The 20,841-nt window shown below is 37.5% G+C and overlaps 1 protein-coding gene across 6 annotated transcripts in view; it reads left to right on the top strand.

Moving 5' to 3' along the window:
• The window catches only part of LOC117426678 (low-density lipoprotein receptor-related protein 1B-like), a 361,324-nt gene that overhangs the window by 130,401 nt on the left and 210,082 nt on the right, over window positions 1–20,841 (top strand). For all 6 annotated transcript variants that reach the window (XM_059033835.1, XM_059033832.1, XM_059033834.1 and 3 more), the window contains exons 4-6: window positions 11,526–11,645; window positions 12,850–12,978; window positions 15,896–16,153. In XM_059033835.1, the coding sequence (XP_058889818.1) occupies window positions 11,526–11,645; window positions 12,850–12,978; window positions 15,896–16,153 (507 nt within the window). The remainder of the gene's footprint in view (window positions 1–11,525; window positions 11,646–12,849; window positions 12,979–15,895; window positions 16,154–20,841) is intronic.

Here is a 20,841-nt window from a genome sequence, read left to right as displayed (position 1 = left end):
GCTTCACTTATTTTCTTGACTGATTCATAAATTAAATATGTACTACAGACTCAGCCACAGTGGAAAATTAAATGCCCCTCGGGAAGACTATTGTTACCTCCAAGGTGCAATACCCTCAGCCTGCGGCTTCAGGCATTATAGCCCCCTGTCGGTAACAATAGTCTTCCCTCGTGTCAATAATTTTCTACTATAGCCCTCATCTCCAGTCCATATTTACTTGTTTCGTTTAAGTACAGAACATTCCTGGACACCTCTTACATCCATGGACTTGCACTACACTTTTATTTATTTATTTATTTATTTATTTATTTATTTATTTTAATTTAGTAGTCGCCAACAGTTTTTTTTTTTTTTTTTTTTTTTTTATAATTTTCTCCCAATTTAGAATAGCCAATTAATTTTAGGCTTATCTCACCACTACCACCCCCGCGCTGACTCGGGAGCAGCCAAGACGAACACACACTGTCCTCCGAAGCGAGTGCCGTCAGCCTACCGCTTCTTTTTACACTGCAGACCCACCATGCAGCCATCTCAGAGCTACAGCGTAGGAGGACAGCGCAGCTCTGGGCAGCTTACAAGCAAGCCCGCAGGCGCCCAGCCAGACTACAGGTGTTGCTGGTGCGCGGTGAGCCTAGGATACCCTGGCCAACCTTTGCAACCTAAAATGCATGGTGGACCAAGAATTGAATACTACCACAGTTCCCATCCTCATGGATTCATATTTGAGCTCAGTTTCATGACCTTTGGCTAGTAACTTCATCTTCAATAAAATGTGAACTGGCGTGTGTAAATACATTGAAATATTAGGTGTCTGTTTTTGCAGTTGTTAATGGATGTTGATTGTAATGTATGTCTTCTAGTGCCGGTACTCCTGTTTTGAGAAAATGAAAGGTAAGGCTGTCAGCATCAGTCAAAGTAATGGCTATATAATTTAGCAAACATGTCAGATGCTTGCTGACAATTGAATGAGGGTATATGGCAGCTCACACAAAATTCACCTTTAGGTACATTTTCAGCTTTATTTTTATCATTTTTTTAAATATGCAGTGCTTTTTGGTGAAGTCACAGCAGTATAAATATAATGGTAATAGTGCTCTAAAAAGTTTTAACACTAGAAGGACTGGAGATATACTCATACCTAGAAGCCCTGCAGCAGTCTTTCTGACGGCTGTATTGAAAACACTAAATAGTATAATGAACGGAGATGTAATAGTTTTTTTTTTTTTTGTTTGTTTTTTTTATTGAGTACGTTACATAAACATCTGAAAAACCGAAGCACATATATATACATACAGTATATGTATACACATACACATATGAACATTTATTTTACAAATCAAAACAAGAAAATGTAAGTAAATAAACATCTGAATAGACATCGGTTTACAACAAATACAGCGAACAAGGGGTGGGGCGGGGCTGGAGATGCAGTTCTGAATGTCCTATAGATATGCAGTACCTTTTAAACCTGTTGTACTGAGAAAAAAATACTTTGTGTCTAAAATAAACTGCGCGTGTGAAAATAAATTGGACCTGACGCGACCGAGACGCGCTGAATAAATGGACCGCAAAGGGTTAAGCAGTGCAGGTAAGTCCAATTCTATGAGAATTTCTGGAATTGTTACCTATGACAAAGCATACACACTGAAATCATGTATCACAAGCCTTTTACTACTGGTGTTTAACCAACTCAGTCAGTTTTATAGGTAGATGTCTGAAATGTCACATGTTCATTTGCCTCATATTGATATTCTCATTTCTTTTGTTAATTGCATTGAAATAACCTATTATTGTACCCTATGCAATTATGTTGATGTCATTCATGTGTTATATAATACTAAGTTTTTGACAAAAAACAAAACAAAAACATTTACATTTGTTGTGAAAAATTCTAGTATTTACATGGCTGGTTTTGAGGACACTGGCACTGAGTTGTGAATGTCCTGGTAAAAAAGGCAAAATACAGTGATTCTATTGCCAACTGTCACAAATCATTCAAGAATAATTTCCTGGTCATTACCAGTTAGTGGATGAATTAACAATAACAAATATAATATGAGAACCTGCACTTTCCCAGCTTGTGTTACTAGTACAGTTAAAATACTCTTGGAGTTAAAGACAATCTCACTTATAATCTATGTATTTACTTTTTTTTTTATTTTACTAACATGTGTTTTCTGTAGCAAGCATAGTAACAATTTCCTGCACCAGCCTTAGATTTAATATTTCCACCAGAGTCAATGTGATAAAAGTGTCAACAGAAAAATCTAATAAAAAAAAGAATATATCAATGTTGATAACAAAGTCATGAAACATTGAAATAATGAATCAAACGGTACATTTTAACAATGTAAGTATGTAATTGCGAACTTCTGTATAAGGGAGCGCAGCTTTAAGTAACTAATAAAACAAATAAATACATTACAATACTATAAGGAATGCATGAGATACTTCATGAGATATTTGCATTACAGAACTAATGAGTACTTAGAACTGGCAATTAAACTGGAAATGCATCTCTAAGAAGACTCTCTGTGCCGTACTTAGGGCCCGGAATGAATCCAGAATGGATGCCTGGATACAAGTACAGTACTCAGGCATGTATAAAGTGTACTTTACTAATATGTCGTTATTTATTAATATTAGAAGCCCTCCATAGTGTAGTCTGTCCCAATTGTATGATACAGCCCTCAGAAAATACAATTCCATTAGTCTTGTTGTTTGGGAACCCAACCCATCTAAAGTAATAAATTATTATTTACCTCTGAAGGGAATGAAACAAGTACAGATTTCTGTACCAGTCTCGTTTTGTTTCTTATTGATGGTTTTCTGTAGTTGTAAATCAAATCTGAAGATCTTTTCACAGCCCTCTTAACAGCAGCATTCATTTTTCATACATCCCTAGTTGAGCAAATATATTTTAGTTTGCAGTATAAATATTAGCTGAACTTGTGTTTTTAGTATCATAGTGGGCTTTGAACAAATGTGGATACAATAAGCCCTAGTCATAATGCCTATTATTATTATTATTATTATTATTATTATTATTATTATTATTATTATTATTATACATTTTTTTACATTTAATATGTAATGCACACTTAAAGCATCTTTTAAATAACTCATAAATTAAAACTTTGTGAATAGAGCCATATGACACATAACTGAGAGAAACATGCATCTCATATACATAAATAAATAATATTTAAATGACAGTATATTTGTTCAGTAAATAAATGTAGAAATTATATAATCTATTTCTTATACTCATTTATTTTTTTCTTCATAATGCTAATGCTGTTTTTTTCACTATTTAAATGTCATGGTTCTGTATGCAGAAATCCAGGTAGAGTGAACACATTGTATTAAGCAGTTCACATCTTTGTGATACCCCTATAGAGACTCTTCGTTATGTGTCCTTAATTGTCCATGTATTAGTATTCAGTGCTTATAAATCCCTATCATTCTGAACACTCAGGAAGAAGCAATCCATACAGCATCACCTGCAATGCTTCCCATAGAGGATTCTGCTAGAATGTCTTTCCTCTGAGCTACCATGTGCACATCCTTATGAATGCAAGTTCTAGTTTAATCTTTTTTTATAAACTGAATCATAGATACAGCACTGGCAGTACTCAAATAAATGACATAAATGTAGACAAATGTTTTGACGAGAAGAGCTTTGAAATAGACTTTAAAGTTATAAGTGTAAAAAAAATGTGCATTTACCTTTTTATTTTATTTGTATAGTTCTGCTTACCATTCCGCCTTGTATATCGTCTATACAGTGTATTCACAGGATAATGGATATAGTCCATTTGATGGTTTCCTGTTTTTATCAAGTTTTCAGCTGTTAAATTTGACCTTCAGCCATGCTACATCTCAACATCTCAACCCAGGTGACCTTTCTTCTGTTAATATGAATTCAGCAGATTGAATGTTCCAGGGATTTTTTTCTTTTTTTTTTTTTTTCCTGAAGGCAGTAGGGTAAATGCAATCTTAGGAGCAGCGGGGGGAAAAGACAACTGATGTTCATTGAATGTAAAAGTTAACTGCCTAACAATCCTAATGAAGTACTATCACTTTACAAGCTGTTTATCAAGTCTAGTATATGTTCTTTACAAAATAATTCCACATTTTGGGAGATTTACTTTTTTATGTTTAACTTGAATTCGGATTTGTCTGTGTTAAGAAAAGCAAGTACATTAACATGAATAACTGTTTTTCAACTTTTGAGTTGAACAAGTAGGCAGTAACCCACAATAAAGTGTTTGGTAAGACAATTGTGTTGCTGACCATGAAATTAACCTCTGACCTAATATGGCTATTGTATTGAAGTCAAGTGATTTGAAGTTACAGCTGCATAGAAACAGTACATATCAATACTACATTCTTCTTCACATTTCTATTTTACTTGTTTACAAACCATTGGGTCTGTTTTACCCTTACAGCGACAGTGGATGCTGTAGGGAAAAATTGATGAAACCTGAAAAACAATATTAGTGAAGCCAAAAATATGTTTATTGGTGTAATACAAGAATAGAACTATTTGAAGAAAGCAGAGACAAATGCTCTGGGTCACAGCTGATGGAATCTGTGCCACAGACAATGGCTGCAATCACTTTTTACTAACATAGCACACTCCCCTATAATGACATCATTTGAGACTCTTCCTCACTATACCTGTATGTGGCAAGTCTCCAAGCCTCACACACGTTCCGTTGCATCTGTAGATTCTCTGCTATTCTCCCATCCCTCCCATGCAATCAAGCAGAGCAGAGCTGTAAAACCCCCTACACAAATGTCCATAAATGGTCATATTTACTCTCAATCTAGTCAAACTGCATTCCAAAATACCCCACCTAAACTCTGTGCTCAATGTCTCTCCATTGAAAGTACCATACATACTATATTCTAACAATATGAATATGGACTATCACATTTCCTTACAATGCTTTGTTTTTTTCTCCACACAAACAGAAATGTATAGTTGTCTATGAAATATCCATCCCTCATTATATCGCCCCTCGCTATACTGCGGATTCGGATATATCGCTGTCCTGGAGTTGGCTCCCCATTTTTACAGTCTAACTGCGCATGCCTTAGCTGCACTATACATAGACAATTTCATTTAGAATTACTGTTTATTTTATTTTGTACTGCACATCACAAACTAAAATATACAGAACAATTAAAAACAAAGCATTAATGTCGTCCTGTTATCATATACACACGCATTGCACAATAACATAAAGCAAATTAAATATCTACTTGTGAAGTGGTTTTTTAAGCAATGCACTAGCAAAAGTCACAGGGCAGTCAGCGTCAGCTCCCTAGCAACAGGTCTCCTATGTTGGAATAGATTCTTTCAATGCAGCGTTTTGGGCATTTGAGAAAGGAAAGAAGGATTCATGAAATTAATTGGAGACTTAAGTTGATGATAAGCAATTACCCTCTGCAGTATTAATTAAAACGGTGTGCTGCTTTATATACGAAAAATGAGAAAAAGCGGGTTGGGTAGAGGATTTATATAGGACCCTGACACCCCGATAAAACGAGGGAGTGGTTGTACAGTATTTGTTATTAGCCTGCAATATTTGTTTTTCTATGGGTGTCTCGCTATATCGCAGCCCTCGATATATAGCGGATTTGTCTGCTAAAAATGAATAATAATAATAATAATTTGTATTGGACCCCGACACCCGTGATATCGAGTATCTACAGAAATATCCTTAAGTATTGGCACATTTATTATTATGGCTTACATAGACTACTGTAAGTTCACAAGGTGGCATGCTGCAAAAGGCTTGTGCTAAACAGGGGTTTCCATTATTCCCCAGGTATCAGTCTGCCCGTTTTACTAATACTGTATGCCAGAGGCAGCATGTAAACAATATCAATTATACATTTGCAATATATCACTTATTTTTAGAATTCTTTATGTATTAGCATTAACATTTTAAGAAAACACACAAAAGCGCACACATTTTTTCAAAAGGATCACCACATTTACAAAGAGCACCGCCTTTACAAATACAGTGCTCCCCCTTTATAAGGCGGCCCTTTATACTGCGGAACAGGTAATAAAGCGGTACGGTCATGGCTCCCATTTGCCCCATAATGCTATTACACTAACACTAGTAGTCTTGGTATAAGGCATGGTCTCTTAACTATGGCTCCCGACTACAGCGTTATGCCTTATTTTTATCATATTAATTCAGTCTAATCCGAATATACATATTAATAATTTTGAACCTCATTAAACCAATTTACTTACTAAGCAGTAAAAATAAGCATGAACTATAGGACTAGGTAGCTGCGAGTTCAATAAGAAATGTAGTGGAATGCAATGTCAGATCATGTAATGCATGAAAGGTGCAGGGAATGGGCTCCATTTCCTGAGGCACTTTCACAATTGAAGGTTTATAGAGGGAGACACAGCATGATGAAGCAAGTACATTCAAAATAAATTGAATAGGCTTGCAAACATGCCTTCGGTAATGTACAGTAGGAGTAAAATGGTGGATACAATCTATACTTTTCTCAGGGAAATGCAAAATACCATGATATGACCCATTGCGTTAATTCTTAAACATGCATCTTTTCTACAAAAAGTGCCAACCTGCAGTGTTTACAATAAACGCATTAGCTTTGCTATAGCCTATGTTGTCCATATCGCAGCAGTTATTCAACATATTCCTGATTGACATTTCCTATTTTCCAGTATAACACCTGGATATGTTTATTTGTGAACCATTCCATTGTAGATTTTGCTTTATGTTTTGGATCATTGTCTTGTTGGAAGACAAATCTCCGTCCCAGTCTCAGGTCTTTTGCAGACTCCATCAGGTTTTCTTCCAGAATGGTCCTGTATTTGGCTCCATCCATCTTCCCATCAATTTTAACCATCTTCCCTGTCCCTGCTGAAGAAAAGCAGGCCCAAACCATGATGCTGCCACCACCATGTTTGACAGTGGGGATGGTGTGTTCAGGGTGATGAGCTGTGTTGCTTTTACGCCAAACATAACGTTTTGCATTGTTGTCAAAAAGTTCGATTTTGGTTTCATCTACCTTCTTCCACATGTTTGGTGTGTCTCCCAGGTGGCTTGTGGCAAACTGTAATCGACACTTTTTATGGATATCTTTAAGAAATGGCTTTCTTCTTGCCACTCTTCCATAAAGGCCAGATTTGTGCAGTATACGACTGATTGTTGTCCTATGGACAGAGTCTCCCACCTCAGCTGTAGATCTCTGCAGTTCATCCAGAGTGATCATGGGCCTCTTGGCTGCATCTCTGATCAGTCTTCTCCTTGTATGAGCTGAAAGTTTAGAGGGACGGCCAGGTCTTGGTAGATTTGCAGTGGTCTGATACTCCTTCCATTTCAATATTATCGCTTGCACAGTGCTCCTTGGGATGTTTAAAGCTTGGTAAATCTTTTTGTATCCAAATCCGGCTTTAAACTTCTCCACAACAGTATCTCGGACCTGCCTGATGTGTTCCTTGTTCTTCATGATGCTCTCTGCGCTTTAAACAGACCTCTGAGACTATCACAGTGCAGGTGCATTTATACGGAGACTTGATTACACACAGGTGGATTCTATTTATCATCATTAGTCATTTAGATCAACATTGGATCATTCAGAGATCCTCACTGAACTTCTGGAGAGAGTTTGCTGCACTGAAAGTAAAGGGGCTGAATAATTTTGCACACCCAATTTTTCAGTTTTTTATTTGTTAAAAAAGTTTGAAATATCCAATAAATTTCGTTCCACTTCATGATTGTGTCCCACTTGTTGTTGATTCTTCACAAAAAATTACAGTTTCATATCTTTATGTTTGAAGCCTGAAATGTGGCAAAAGGTCGCAAAGTTCAAGGGGGCCGAATACTTTCGCAAGGCACTGTATATATGAATCCACACTTCAGATATATTAATACATTTCCTGACAGTCAAAGAAATACAGGCTGACAGTATTGGAAAGAAAAAAAATTAAATTACAATGTTTAGAAGGCAACCTATTGTGCAGAGAACCTGTCTCATCTCTTTAGAAAATAGAACTCCTTCTGCAAAAAACAGTTTTACATTCTCATTGTATACACATACTGTTTGTTACTTTGGCCTCCCTTAGCTGTAACTGCAGTATTCCTTGCCCATTAGTGACAATGATGGTTGTGGTTTCTTTGACCCTTGTGGACTAAGTCTGGAATAAACACTAGAATTTATTTAATCTACAGCATGGATTAACCCTGAAGCAACAGACTCCAAATTATAGAGGATTGAATTTAAAAATCTTTTTTTTTTTTTATAAACACATCATAACAAATAGAAACCTTTGGGGGGCTATATCAGGCCTTTCATGCTGGAGAGTTTATTTTGGACACAAACAGTAATCTCAGAATTATTTGAGTACCGGTATACCAAAACCTTTTTAACAAAGAACACTGATTGTTTCTCATTTGCTGATGAATATAAATATGTATAAAATGCATGTTTTTAGAAGGATACAAATTATTATTTTTCAATTAACTATAAAGTCCAAATGATAATAAAAAACAGGTCCATTACAATATACAAATATAAACAACATCTCTGTTTCAAATTTTTACTGTCCTTTTAACCAGTTTTTATGTTGTGTCAAAAACAGAAGCTATAATGAGGCATTTGACTAATATCTTTAACTAGAGGACATAATAACCTTGTTTATGCATTATTTAATAGGAAGGGTAATAATACTCTTCAAGGTGGATTGCCAAAATAATTGCTTAACCAAATCATTTCATGTCAGTAACAAACAATGTATTCGTATAGAGTTTATTAAAATTGATTGTTGCACATGTTGTGCAAGCATTAGTAAATCAAAACAAATTCTCAACAAATTGAAAATCAATAACTATAGTGGATAGGAGTAGCTGTGGGGTAAAAGAACAGCATGCATACTTGGCTGGATGGTCAATTGTGAATATAATGCATGCGGTAGCTATAGAATGGATCATAGAAATACCAGAACAGCTAATTGTATTATTATTATTATTATTATTATTATTATTATTTATTTCTTAGCAGATGCCCTTATCCAGGGCGACTTACAATTGTTACAAGATATCACATTATTTTTACATACGATTACCCATTTATACAATTGGGTTCTTACTGGAGCAATCTAGGTAAAGTACCTTGCTCAAGGGTACAGCAGCAGTGTCCCCCATTGGGGGATTGAACCCACGACCCTGTGGTCAAGAGTCCAGAGCCCTAACCACTACTCCACACTGCTGCCCCTGTAGCCTGTCTGGCAATTGCCAGAAACATTTGACCAACAAGTCTGGTCTTTCAATGAAAAAAAATAAAAAACACAGATAAATCCAATCACTTGCAATGCGTGTTTGTAACTGGTGAATAAGCGACTGGATTCTTGATTTTGGATTCTGGATTTATCGGCACTGTCTTAGCCCCCCTCAACCTAACCTACCAATGTCAACCACATTTTTGGAAGGTGTATATGATAAATGATAATAAAAAACAGTAAGTACAACATTCTGTCTTTAGAGAGAGTCTGGATGCTTTATATTGCTATAGCAAGGTGATCAATAAGGAGCACAATATTATCGTTTCTTTATTTGCATTAGTGCAGTATCAGTTCAGTATTTTTTATATTTTTGGAATTTTAGTTTTAACATTTTTAGGGAGCGTGTCTGTCAGCTTGGAAAGGGAGAGTTACAGAAGTCAACTATACAAATGCAACAGCCTAGTACTAGTGGGAGGAGACTCGGTGAAAAAGACATTGTTAGATTTGTTTCAAGTGGAAACAAGGAAAGGGGGGGTTTATTGTAAGACTAAGTTGTTGTACAGCAGTAACATTACAGTTAAAATGTAAGGCTGTAGTTAAAGCGTGCCCCAATAAGTTAGCATTACTATATGTACAGTATTTATTGGAATCACCCAAAATACATTTTAAGCACATAGTGGAGAGAAAATTACTCAATGACCCAAAACCGTATCTGGAGCGCTGAGTATAGCAATGTCATAATTACAGTTTAAGCCTAGAATAAATAATGATTTTTTCAATGAAGTGTGCTTCTTTTATAGCAAAGAATTTGAGCATAGCGAATCACACATGCTTCTCAAAGTAAGATTTCCTACATAAATTCACAAGTCTTTTTAACCACGTGGGTTTTTCATTCAGTCTTATAATATTACTAAAGGGATAGTCTGTTTCATTTATTTAGGATTAATAGCAGGATATCAAATATAGATCTGTGAGTTTTGCAATATTGCACTGGCTTTTCTGGTGTTTGAATTATATGTGGCATTTAAATAGACATGATACCCTTTATGCTTCTTTGTGATGAATCTGCCTCCCGACCTGTGAGGGTGCTGTGTAAAGCAAACAGAGTACCCTGTACTGGATGGCCAGACAATTCATTCCCTGGATTAGGTGGAAGTCGCCCATCTAGAAAGGGGGCAGAGCTATGGTATACCAAGTCATCGACCCGGAAGGGAAGCGATGTGACTGACGGTACATAAGGGGATGTAGCGAGGTTATCTGTTCCTCTGTTATGGTTAACGCTAAACCGAAAGGAGACCTGTATTGTAATCATGAGCGTTTTTTTGTTTTGTCGTGTCTAAAAACTGTTTGTTTGTTGTTATTAGACAGAGCTGTCAGTACAGGCCAGCACAAAACCCGGACCAGCACAAAGCACTGCACCTGTTTCATGATTGTACTAGCACCACAGTGTTTGTGTTTATTGTGGGTGTTTAAATTCTGTTTTCTATTATTTCAGGACTGACCCTGTGGATTTAACAGAGAAATACGCATCGCTGTGTATTGCCTGTTCTCTTTATTGTTTACTGCTGTCATCAGACTTTGGATTATAAATAAACCCACCATTTCACCAGTACTTTGTTGTTTGTCCTTGTCTTCAGCACTGCATCACCCCTACACCTGCGCACTGCAAACCACTTTACCACAGCAATGTATTTGAGTGTTAGATAGTGTGAAGATAGATTTTGTGTGACCAATCAGATTACAAGCACTGTGGTGAGCAAATTTCTGAGTGTCATTAGCAACTGTGGTTAGGGAAATTGCATTTAGTTTGACTTGCAGGGTGCAACAGGCTGGTTGTAGGGAGACTGCAGGGAGAAGCCCAACAGCTGCCTGACAGCTTCCACTACTTAAAGAGACATTCTGATATTAGAGGTAATTTGCTTGAGTTGAAACAGAATTTAAATTACCCTTTATGATTTGGTATGTCTTTTGATTTGGATCATGGATGGGAAAAGTGATGGGGGTTGCACTCATCAGTGAGAGGCTCTTCCTGGGGATAAAATGATCTTTGGAAACAAGACCCCCCCCCCATCTCAAGGGCTAGTGAGTAGTGCTTCCTGATCAATAGACTGTTAGGGGTTTTTAAGATTTACTGAAAAAGAATCAATCCATAAGAAGAGATAAAGGTTAAACAACAAAAAAAAATATCGAAGCAATTTAAATTAAATGATTCTCTCACTGTTTTTTTTTAATTTTTTTTCAGAACTCTTACCGAAATGTCAGCAACTAGGATGTCAGTATGGTTGTGTCATGACAAGAAATGGAACATTTTGCTACTGTGGAGATGGCTTTGAAGTAGCAGAAGATGGCCATAGTTGCACAGGTAGGCAGAAAACCAAACACATACTGTGCAGTTTTTATTGATGTTACAGTGACACATCAATCACAGTACAATGAAAACTAGTATACATTTAAAAGTACTGTGCATTTTATTGAAAATACGGTTGTAAGTGAACTTTTAAAAAGTGTACATAGCAAATTAACTCCACTTGGAATCTACATGTCCCAGCTGCTGTGCTGATTTCTCAGCTTTGTGTCTCATAGTGGTCATACTGATCATACTGGTCATGGGCATTTTTAAACCACAAAAGCTAGATGTCTCAACATCAGGGTATTGAACAAATTGGAAACGCTGATGACTTGCATCCACAGTTTGCCGTTCATAGTGTTCGCGGGAATGTTGAAATCTGCAGCAACATCTTTATTTCCTTGTACGGTGGTGCCTTATCCATAAGGTGACCACATGGCTCCGTGTTCAGCGGGACAGTTTGGGACAGTTCAGGCTTTTCAACTCAACCCAATGCATTCTGGTAAGTGTAGTCCTGCTTCTCTTAAAGAATGGTACCTGAGACAGGTACAACATACCAGAATGCATTGGGTTGTGAGTTGAAAAACCCGAACTGACCCAAACTGTCCTGCTGAACACGGAGCCATATGGTCACCGTACTTATCCACCGTTTTCAATGCCTCCACTTTTGTCTGCAAGGATAATGCACATTGTTTATTTTTCATTTCAATACTTCATGGAAATGGCATTGATGCATGAGCACTATAACAACTCAAACTGTGTCTATGGCAACTCAAAATGATTCATATGATCAACAGTCCCAAAACAGCACTAAAATACAGTACAGATATACCCTTTACACTCAGATGTTCGATCTAGGGCAATTCCTTTAATTCAAAATGTTCTTACCATGTTCTGTAAACTGGAAAAAGGAAAATACACTTGTACAATTTTGAGGAAAACAGGGATAGCCTGTCCCCTTTATACACAGAGTTTGTTTGACCGTGCCTGAATGTCAGTGTGATTAGAGGTCCCTTCCTACACCGGACGACAGAGGGCGCTACATCACAGTATTTATAGCCACATAGCAAAGCTAATAGCCTACATATTACAAAAAGTAGAAACAGAAGTTGCTTTGAAAATTGTTTTTTTTTTTTTTGTCATGTATGAAGTGATTATGGATTTAGGTCAGGCTTTGCATACATTTATTGCTTATGAATTACCTCTCCTTTCCTTTCAGATTATGATGAATGTGCTGTGTATGGGACTTGTAGCCAAACCTGTATGAACACCTATGGGTCATATGGATGCAGCTGTACAGAAGGATATGTAATGCAATCTGACAGAAAATCCTGCAAAGCTAAAATAGGTGAGGTATTTTTTTTTCCAATGCAGAGCTGATATGAGTTATGGGAGTGGGTGTATTAAATTATTGTGTTTCTTTCTCTCATCACTTTTTAAATCCTACTGTAGTTGTGCCTTTTTAAAACTATTACAGAGACTAAAAATAACTATTTCAAAGCTTTTTTCAATTTTGTTTAATTATACATGTAGGTATAGCAAAGGTATGACCATTAACCCATTAATATTGTAGTTTGCGCATCTCTTTGCAGCTCAGCCTGCCATTGTTTCTTAAAATAGTGGTTTATTACTTAATTCAGTTTTGGGGGTATAGTAACCACAGAAAAGTATACCTGTCATGACAATATTGCAAGGTTTGCTGCCAAAATACTATAGCTTTTATCGCAAACCAAACAGTATGTGGTCTAATTACAAATAGAGCTCCCGAGTGGCGCATCCGGAAAAGGCACTCTGCCCGGAGTGCAGGTTGTGCCCTATATCTTGGAGATTTCTGGTTTGAATCCAAGCTATGGCACTGCCAACTGTGGATGGGAGTTCACAGGGGGCAGCGCACAATTGGCCAAGCGCTGCCCGGGGGGTGGTAGAGATTAGGTCAGCTAAGGAGTCCTTGGCACACCACACACCAGCGACCCCTGTGGCTGGCCAGGCGCATGCAGGCCTGTCTGTATGCAATTCAGAACTGTATGGTCCTCAGACGCTGTAAATTCTGAATATGGCTGCTCGGTGAGTGCTCGTCTTCGTCTCTCGCGAGTTAGTTTGACGGTTGCAGCGGTGAGTCAGGTTGAATAATAATTGGACAGTCTAGAAATTGGGAAAAATAATTGGAAAAATAACTAGGGATATATACATGCAGTGTATTTATTTATGTATTTTTTAATATAAGCTTGCAATCAGTTTAAAAAAGAAATGTATTATAATATCCAATCCAGGTCTGTCAGGAGGAAGCCAAGGATACAGGATATAAACTATTAGATAAGTTAACCAATATAACTAGTGCATACACAAAACTAGTGCATGCACATTCCATTGTCAAAACTTAGATTTCTTACTGTTTATGAACATAAACACTGCAGTTAACATTAAAAAATACTACGTGTGAAATATAAAATATTAAAGCTAAATGTTTCACTTAATCTGAAATTCATACTATAAGACTATACAACTATATGACTGACAAAATATTTTTAATGCATAAATAAAATATCTTATAATAAGATTGACAACAGAAAGGACAATGTAAACCACAATGTGAATCGACTAATAACTGGATAAAGAATTTAGATCAAATTACTATAGTAGGCATTCTGTATTGCCACTTCTCATGGGAAGAAGCAGGTGGTAGCATTGTAACTATGTACTTCTATATGATTGTGAATACTTTTATAGCTGGAATAACTTCATAACTTACATTATTTACAGACTGTCAAGTACTTTCTTTTGAGTTTCAGCTAGTATGCTATATTCACACAATATAATGCCATTTTGTCAGCACAACTATATATTAATTTCCAAAGTATTCATGATCCAGTATTTAACCATGGTAGTTTATAGGTACTTTAGAAAAGCTCTGGGTGTCTTATACAGTGGGAGCATTTCCAAAGTAGGTATGTCAGTGAATGATTGGAACTCAAGTACCTTATCAGCAGAATGAGATGAACTGCATGCTGAGAGAAAAGGATGATGGTACACAATATAAAGGCTTTTGACTGAATGGCACACGCATGTTGCCCCGACTTACTATAGAGTTGAAAATGCACTATTTAATCGAAAATATCATATGTTTGACAAAGCACCAAAGGTGGATGGTCCCCACCTGGCGATAATCATAAATGTAATCTTTGCACTGAAGTACTGTATTAATGCTTGCAGAATGTTGTAATAAAGAAAACACATGGAGTGCAGTGGCACAGGGGAGAGAGACCCATTGAAGTTACATTAAGAAGCTCTACTAAAGGACTGTAGGAGTAATTTCACTGCAGAATGTTTTCATGATTTTTAGTTTTTTACTAAACTCAAAATGTACCTATGCAAAAGGTTTTACTATGCAAAAGGTTAGTCTCAAAATATTTACAACTAAGATGTACAATGTACAGCGAATTAAAAACCACAGTATTGTTTGCTTGTTAATCATGTTGATATTAGTCATTCCATATGAAACTAATGCAATGTAAATACCATAATACAATAATATTTGTAAATCATGAATGTTTTTCATAATATATTTTTTTCAACACGTTTACTTTATTTCCAAACAATGCAGAAAATGTGCTGTCCATAAACCATCACACAGAACAACATGAGAAAGCTTGGTCTCTACATTGGAAACTACACAAACTTCATAAATATTTGCCTGTATGTTGGCTTAATGATAGCCTATCATTGTGAATGGGAGATGCAGTCTTGTACATAAATATGAATGGAACTTACGAGTTCTAAATGTATACTCTATCCACATTCTGCACCAAACTTGTCCACTGTCATCTGCGTTTTTTAGTCCCTTTCCCATGCAGAAAATCATAAGCATTAACACAAGCACTGCATATAGCAGCTAGATTTCTTGCAACCACTTGTGTGTCTTGTGTTCAGGTTCTTTATCGGCTCAGAGGCACATTTATTTAATTGAGGTATGACACCGACTCTCCAAATAATTACGTTACTGTGGGCTTGTATTTTAACATGAAATTCTTCATCTCAATGAACATGTTAAAATGTACAGCACCATGGAATAGCTTACAAGCTCACAACACAGCAAAGTAAAATAAGGAAATGCAGTAATAAAAAAAAAATCGGGGTGGGCTCAAGGAAATGAACATACTACAGCGTTTCAATATCCGATTCTGAAACTCAAACTGCATGTATTCAACTGATGCACAACCAAAAATGAAATGTTTCTGAAGCACTTGTTTTTTTTTCTTCCCTTTCAGAACCCACAGACAGACCTCCAGTCCTCTTGATTGTTAGCTCAGAAAGTATTGCAGCAACATATCTTAATGGAACCATAGTACCAACACAAAACTCATTGCACAGCAATGGGGCTCTTACATTGGACTTCAATTATGATGAAGAATCAGTTTGTTGGGTTACAGCTGTTGAATCTACAAGTCAATTAAGATGTGCCAAGATGACAAAGTTAAAGGGTTTTTCAGAAGAACGAGAAATCAGAACAGCACAAAACCTTCACAGTAAGGGTATTTCTTCTAGCTTTGGTGATGTTATGGTTTTATGTAATATGGTTTTAACCAAATGCACTGAGATAAAGTATTATATATAATAGGGAATGGAAGCAAAATGTTTTTCAATGATTCATTATGAAGCAGTGTAACGTTTTATTCAGATGTTTCATAAGGAGCAATACAACAGCGATTACTAAAATAGGACAAACTGAACAAAATGTAATCTTAAAAACATATTGCTTCCCAGAGCTTGAGTTTTAAAAGAAATGCCCGCATGCGTTTGGTATTTCTGATTTTTAATTTGAGAAGTATGTAATTGTGAGGATTGGAACATACATAACATAACATAACAACAAAAATTCATAAACATGCGTTAGGCTTCAAGTAAAGTTAAAAGGGAAACTTTTATTTTCAAGTCATCTTGCTCAAAGACACCTGAAAAGCATTAAGGTCCTTAAAGGGTTTAATTTTGGAATACAAATGACATAGTTTTTGTTTTCCTGAAAAAAAAAGTAGGTTTTTATTCTTATGATCTTTTGGACCCAGCATAGTTTGCAGCTGCCATTTTCCACCCCAAATCGTTGAAACAAATTTTATGAGCAATAATTACTAGTAGTGAACTAATGTTCTTACTCTCATGCAGTTTATGAAATGCTGTACTGTGCTGATTTACCAAGCTTCACAAAAAATTCTCAGTGCTTGCCAGAGGATATACAATCATTGCTACTGTGTTGCTGCATTTTATGCAATGTGTGCCAATGTTGTATCTCATAGCAAGACACCCAAATCTCCTTCTGTCAATTCAAATATTTCATTATGAAGACTTTGATACATAAACAAAATCAATTCCCTTTAAAATGTTATTATGAATATCAAATAGAAAAAAACAATTGATTTAGAGTGGGAAGGAGAAAATCAGTGAATGAGTGTCTAGCTTACAGCCTAGATAAATAATGTACTTGATTTTCACAACATTATATAATTATGTTTATTATAATACAGACTTTTTTCAACTAGAATGTACAGTAAGCTCAATATTGAAATAACAATTATTCTGATACCATTATAATCTAACTGCCAACAACAAAACTATTCAGAAAAATAGTAGAACTACTTTGATAAGCTGTATGTCTGCCACCAACTATTTACAGTAACCATTAACAACAACAAAGTAGAATGAACAATAATGCTTTTTTTTGTCAAACGATTACAATGCAATGCAGAGAAAGCAGCACCAATATCAAACAAAAGATACAATCAAGACTATTTATTATACACCACTAAAATAACTACAATATTAGAACATAGTAAGAAATTATTAGTTTAACTTATTATTTACAATAGTCTTATCTCAAGTGAATCATAGCAAGTGAAACGTAGCAATCAAAACGTAGCGATAAAACGATTTAATAAAATAAACTGCAATGAATTTACTGAGGCAAGCCTAGGCAAAGCAGAGAAACGCTGCCTTTTTAATACATTTAAGCACAATTCCGCTTTACTTTTCCCTATAGAGCCCTCTCGAATCAAATTAACTGAAACACTCGCTCTGTACCCTTCTTCCCCAAACTGATTGGCTGCCAGTGTCACAGACCGTAGAGGGAGGCGTGGTTGAAATGAGAGACCGATTCTCAGTGATTTCAAACACTTTGTTTTCAATGAATACTGCCTAATATTCGTAAAAATGAAAGACATTATTAAAAAATAGTTGGTTTTAAGAATCACTTTTCACTTCACTTACACACAACTGGCTGAGCTATTTAAGACAATATTATTATTATTATTATTATTATTATTATTTATTTCTTAGCAGACGCCCTTATCCAGGGTGACTTACAGTCGTCAACAATTATATTTCAGGAATCACAGTGCAAGTGATAATACAATTAAGAGCAAGATAAATACAATGATGAATACAATGACTTTGTTTCAAGCAAGTACAAGTGTGATGAAATACAATTCAATAATACAGCAGATAACAGTGTCAGTGATAGTTACATCAGGATATAATTAAATACAAAATACTATAGATTAAACACTTGGCAGATTACAGTACTCTGAAGTACAGGATTACATGCAGTAAAATAGGGGGCAGATAAGAGCAAGTAATGTGCATTTAAGGAAGGATGATATGTGTCCCAGGGGAAAAACAGAGGCGTTCTACAGGTGCTTTCTGAAGAGGTGTGTCTTGAGGAGGCGCCGGAATGTGGTCAGGGACTGGGCAGTCCTGACATCTGTAGGAAGGTCATTCCACCACTGCGGGGCAATGGTGGAGAAGGAGCGGGCTCTGGAGGCAGGGGAGCGTAGAGGAGGTAGAGCCAGTCTTCTAGTGCAGGCGGAGCGGAGAGGTCGAGTGGGGGTGTAGGGAGAGATGAGGGTCTGGAGGTAGCTGGGTGCAGTCTGGTCAAGACAGAAGATTTCTGGGTATGACCACGATAAGACCATCTCTTGCTATCCCTCCCCCAGCCTTTTTACCATATGTGTGATAACATTACTACTGAAAGCAAATTATACTCTAATTTCATGATTACAACAGATGACTGCACATGTTTGAAGTAAATATGAAATTCTGATTTACAACCTGAGTAAATGTATAATGAGCTGTTCTATCGGCAGTTAAAATTAACCCTTTGCAGTCCATTTATTAACTGCGCGTCAGGCACGCCAGGTCTAATTAATTTTCACACGTGCAGTTAATTTTATACGCGCTGTTTAAAAGTATTTTTTTCACAGTCAAACGGGTTTAAATGGCCCTGCATATCAACAAAGCACTCACTAGGCATCTCCAGCCCCACCCCACCCTTTCATTTGCTATAGTGTTCACCTATGTAAGAAATAAATAATAATAATAATAGTCGTACATACCGATCGATCATCTCCGGATCACTCGTTTTATCACCAAACTCCTCAATAATGCGATCCAAGTCATTATTTTATTACTATAACATCTGAAAAAAGCTCTGCAAATGTCCATGATAGTCTCTGTGCGCTGATGCACTCAGCCAGCTTGTTTACTATGAACGCCCCGTTATCTGATACCTGATACCATGTATGACTATTCATGAGATACGCCTTTTTTTTTTTCCGACTTGTCTCAGCTCCTGTCGCTCCCACTCGGCAATTGAATGGTTTTCTCGGCTTTTTCTGGAGAAAAAAACGACTAAACACCCGTTTATTGCGTTGCTATAATGATGTCGGACCCAGTCCAACAAAGGACCTGTGAGGAATAATTGCAATGTCGGACCCAGTCCGACAATGGACCGCAAAGGGTTAAGACTGTAGTAATGTGGCTCACTAAATCAAAATTGTATCAGATAGCAGTGGCGTAGCTAGGGGGTGGTTTTGAGGGTTTGAATTCCCCCGGAAATGAATTATTCAACTACATGGGACAATAAAAAATATCAGCCATGTGCAAAAATCTCGATCCATCAACTATAATAAGGTTGTACAGACAAAACTAGAAACGTTAAACCATGACAAAGAGCTGGTCAGAATGACGCAGAGCTTTTGTTCTAGTCACGTAACATCTCAGCGCCCGCACTGGGCAGAGGAAGTTCAATCTCCTATCCTCTCCGAAGAAAATGGGTGTGGATGGAAAGACTCCAGTTCCACAGATTGGTTCATGTGGAAGGCTGTGATCACCTTAGGGAGGAAAGCAGGATTTGTACGCAGTGACACCCTGCTGCCATAGTCCCAAATCCACATACAGGAACTGTGCACAGACAGCGCTTGTAGCTCACTGACCCGCTTTGCGGAGGTGATAGCCAAGAGGAAGGCTGTCTTCATAGACAGATGCTTCAAGTTTATGGAGTGTACGGGCTCAAATGGGGCCTTTGTGAGAGCCTCCAGTACTACATCAAATCTCCATTCGGGGAGAACGACTCTCCTGGGAGGGCGTAACCACTGATAGCCTTTCAGGAAACGGGTTGCTAAGAAATGCGCACCCGGAGATACAGAATATTGAAGAGATAGCCACTAAATACACCTTCAAAGTAGAAGGTGACCTACCAGCATCGAGCAGTTCCTGCAGAAACTCCCAAGAAAACTGGCATGGGGCAAGAAACTGGGTCATGACTTCTAGTCAGAAACCAGTTCTGAAAATACTTCTTATAGGTGTACAGCGACCAAGTGGAGTCTGCCCTAGCACTCTGAAAAGTACCCACAACCGTGTCTGATAGCCTTAAGGCTGTCCAGCGGTCCCATTCAGGGGCCAGACCCTTAATTGGAACCTGTCCTGGTCTGGATGCCAGAGAGTGCCGCTCGCCTGACTGAGGAGATCCAGTCGAAGCGGGATCTCCCAGGGCTGGCCTTGTATGAGCTGGCATAGGGTCGAGAACCTGATTCTTCTGGGCCACCGAGGGGCCACTAGGAGAACTGCCACTTTCTCTAACCGGATGGGAGCAACGGCACTGGCGGGAACTCGTAAAGTGTCCTTGGCCACTTGTGGGCTAGGGTGTCGACGCTGAGTGGCCCGCATAAGTGGTGGAGGGAATACCACAGGGGGCAATGTGTCGTCTCCGCCGAGGCAAAGAGATCAATCTGTGCCTTCCCAAGCTGTTCCCAAATGCACTCTACCACCTGCGGGTGAAGTCACCACTCTGATGGATGCGTACCTTCCCTCGACAGGAAGTTCGCTGCCCTGTTCACCACTCCAGGAAGATGCGTCGCCCATAGGGACAGCAGGTTCCGTTGTGCCC

Source organism: Acipenser ruthenus, chromosome 11 (assembly GCF_902713425.1).
Source record: "Acipenser ruthenus chromosome 11, fAciRut3.2 maternal haplotype, whole genome shotgun sequence".
NCBI lineage: Eukaryota > Metazoa > Chordata > Actinopteri > Acipenseriformes > Acipenseridae > Acipenser > Acipenser ruthenus.
This window is presented reverse-complemented; position numbering and strand designations above follow the sequence as displayed.